The 2,129-nt window shown below is 42.3% G+C and overlaps 1 protein-coding gene across 1 annotated transcript; it reads left to right on the forward strand.

The window, feature by feature from the left end:
- Positions 1 to 1,309: 1,309 nt before the first annotated feature.
- Positions 1,310 to 1,837, forward strand: LOC116380347 (protein PRQFV-amide-like; the record flags this gene model as incomplete). The annotated part of the gene is made up of 1 exon (XM_031842274.1): positions 1,310 to 1,837. A coding segment is annotated over one exon (528 nt), but the record flags the coding sequence as incomplete, so codon positions are not given.
- Positions 1,838 to 2,129: the final 292 nt, after the last annotated feature.

Raw genomic sequence — 2,129 nt, forward strand, 5'->3', positions numbered from 1 at the left:
TGTTAATACATACGCAGCTGTCCTCTCCAACACCTAATAACACATGTTGTTAGACTTGTCCTTTAACCCAGTGAAACAGAGAACAAACATCCCAGTAGACCATATCTGTGATGTAATGACTCCACATGATGTCTGAAGGTTAACTGAGGCTGTTAATCTTATAAGAGCTGCTGTTTCCTCTGACAACACTGATCTCTGTTCACTGAAGAACTGACTGTAATGAATTCATCACGGAGACTTTTTCTCTGTTAGCTGTGTTTCATGTTTCTGTCACACGACTGACAGCCGTCCAGCTGCTTGAATGAGTTTTTAAACCCGTCGATTGGATGCAAATAAATGTTGTTAAAGTGCAGCTGTGTCTCAGTTTAGAGCTACAAAGACTCGGTGCAACCGGAGGAGGTCTCACTGATCTCAGCTGAGACTCTTTAACTCGTCTCGGTCAAAGTTGCTTCTGTTCTCTGAGGAGAAGCTGAATGTCGGAGCGTCTGTTAAGCTCTCCGAGCTGTGACTCTGACGTCAGCTGGAAATCCTGCTTTGTGTTCTTCATGAACAGACAAATTGTTAGTTGTGATTCTGAGCGTCTGACACGTTTTCCTGCTTCGAAATGAAGATTTAATTTCATTCATGTTAGCAGTGTGGCCCGATAGATCCAAACTACTATTGGATAATAAATCTGACCGCATGAGAGTTTATAGGAAGAAAATCTATTTTCTAATAATATTGATAATAATTATTGTCCCAACTATTATCTCAAGATACACGACAACTAAAAAGATACACGACGACTAAAAAGATACACGACGACGAAAAAGATACACGACGACTAAAAAGATACTCGACGACCAAAAACATACACGACGACTAAAGAGATCCACGAAGACTAAAGAGATCCACGAAGACTAAAAAGATCCACGAAGACGAAAGAGATCCACGAAGACGAAAGAGATCCACGACGACTAAAGAGATCCACGACGACTAAAGAGATCCACGACGACTAAAGAGATACTCGAAGACGAAAGAGATACTCGAAGACGAAAGAGATACTCGACGACTAAAAAGATACACGACGACGAAAATGATACACGACGACGAAAATGATACACGACGACGAAAATGATACACGACGACGAAAGAGATACACGAAGACGAAAGAGATGCTCGACGACGAAAGAGATGCTCGACGACGAAAGAGATACTCGACGACGAAAGAGATACTCGACGACTAAAGAGATACTCGACGACGACTAAAAAGATCCACGACGACTAAAAAGATACAGGGCGACTAAAAAGATACTCGACGACCAAAAAGATACTCGACGACCAAAAAGATACACGACGACCAAAGAGATACACGACGACTAAAGAGATCCACGAAGACGAAAGAGATACTCGACGACTAAAGAGATACTCGACGACGAAAGAGATACACGACGACGAAGGAGATACTCGACGACTAAAGAGATACTCGACGACTAAAGAGATACTCGAAGACGAAAGAGATACACGACGACGAAGGAGATACTCGACGACTAAAGAGATACTCGACGACGAAAAAGATACACGACGACCAAAGAGATACACGACGACTAAAGAGATCCACGAAGACGAAAGAGATACACGACGACGAAGGAGATACTCGACGACTAAAGAGATACTCGACGACCAAAAAGATACACGACGACCAAAGAGATACACGACGACTAAAGAGATCCACGAAGACGAAAGAGATACTCGACGACTAAAGAGATACTCGACGACTAAAGAGATACACGACGACGAAAGAGATACACGACGACGAAAGAGATACTCGACGACGAAAGAGATACTCGACGACTAAAGAGATACTCGACGACTAAAGAGATACTCGAAGACGAAAGAGATACTCGACGACGAAAAAGATACTCGACGACTAAAGAGATACTCGAAGACTAAAGAGATCCACGAAGACGAAAGAGATACTCGACGACTAAAGAGATACTCGACGACTAAAGAGATACTCGACGACTAAAAAGATACTCGACAACTAAAAAGATGCACGAAGACGAAAAAGATACACGAAGACGAAAAAGATACACGAAGACGAAAAAGATACACGAAGACTAAAAAGATACTCGACGACTAAAAAGGTA

Source organism: Anarrhichthys ocellatus, unplaced genomic scaffold (genome assembly GCF_004355925.1).
Source record: "Anarrhichthys ocellatus isolate YVR2014 unplaced genomic scaffold, GSC_Weel_1.0 scaffold6878, whole genome shotgun sequence".
Classification (NCBI taxonomy): Eukaryota; Metazoa; Chordata; class Actinopteri; order Perciformes; family Anarhichadidae; genus Anarrhichthys; species Anarrhichthys ocellatus.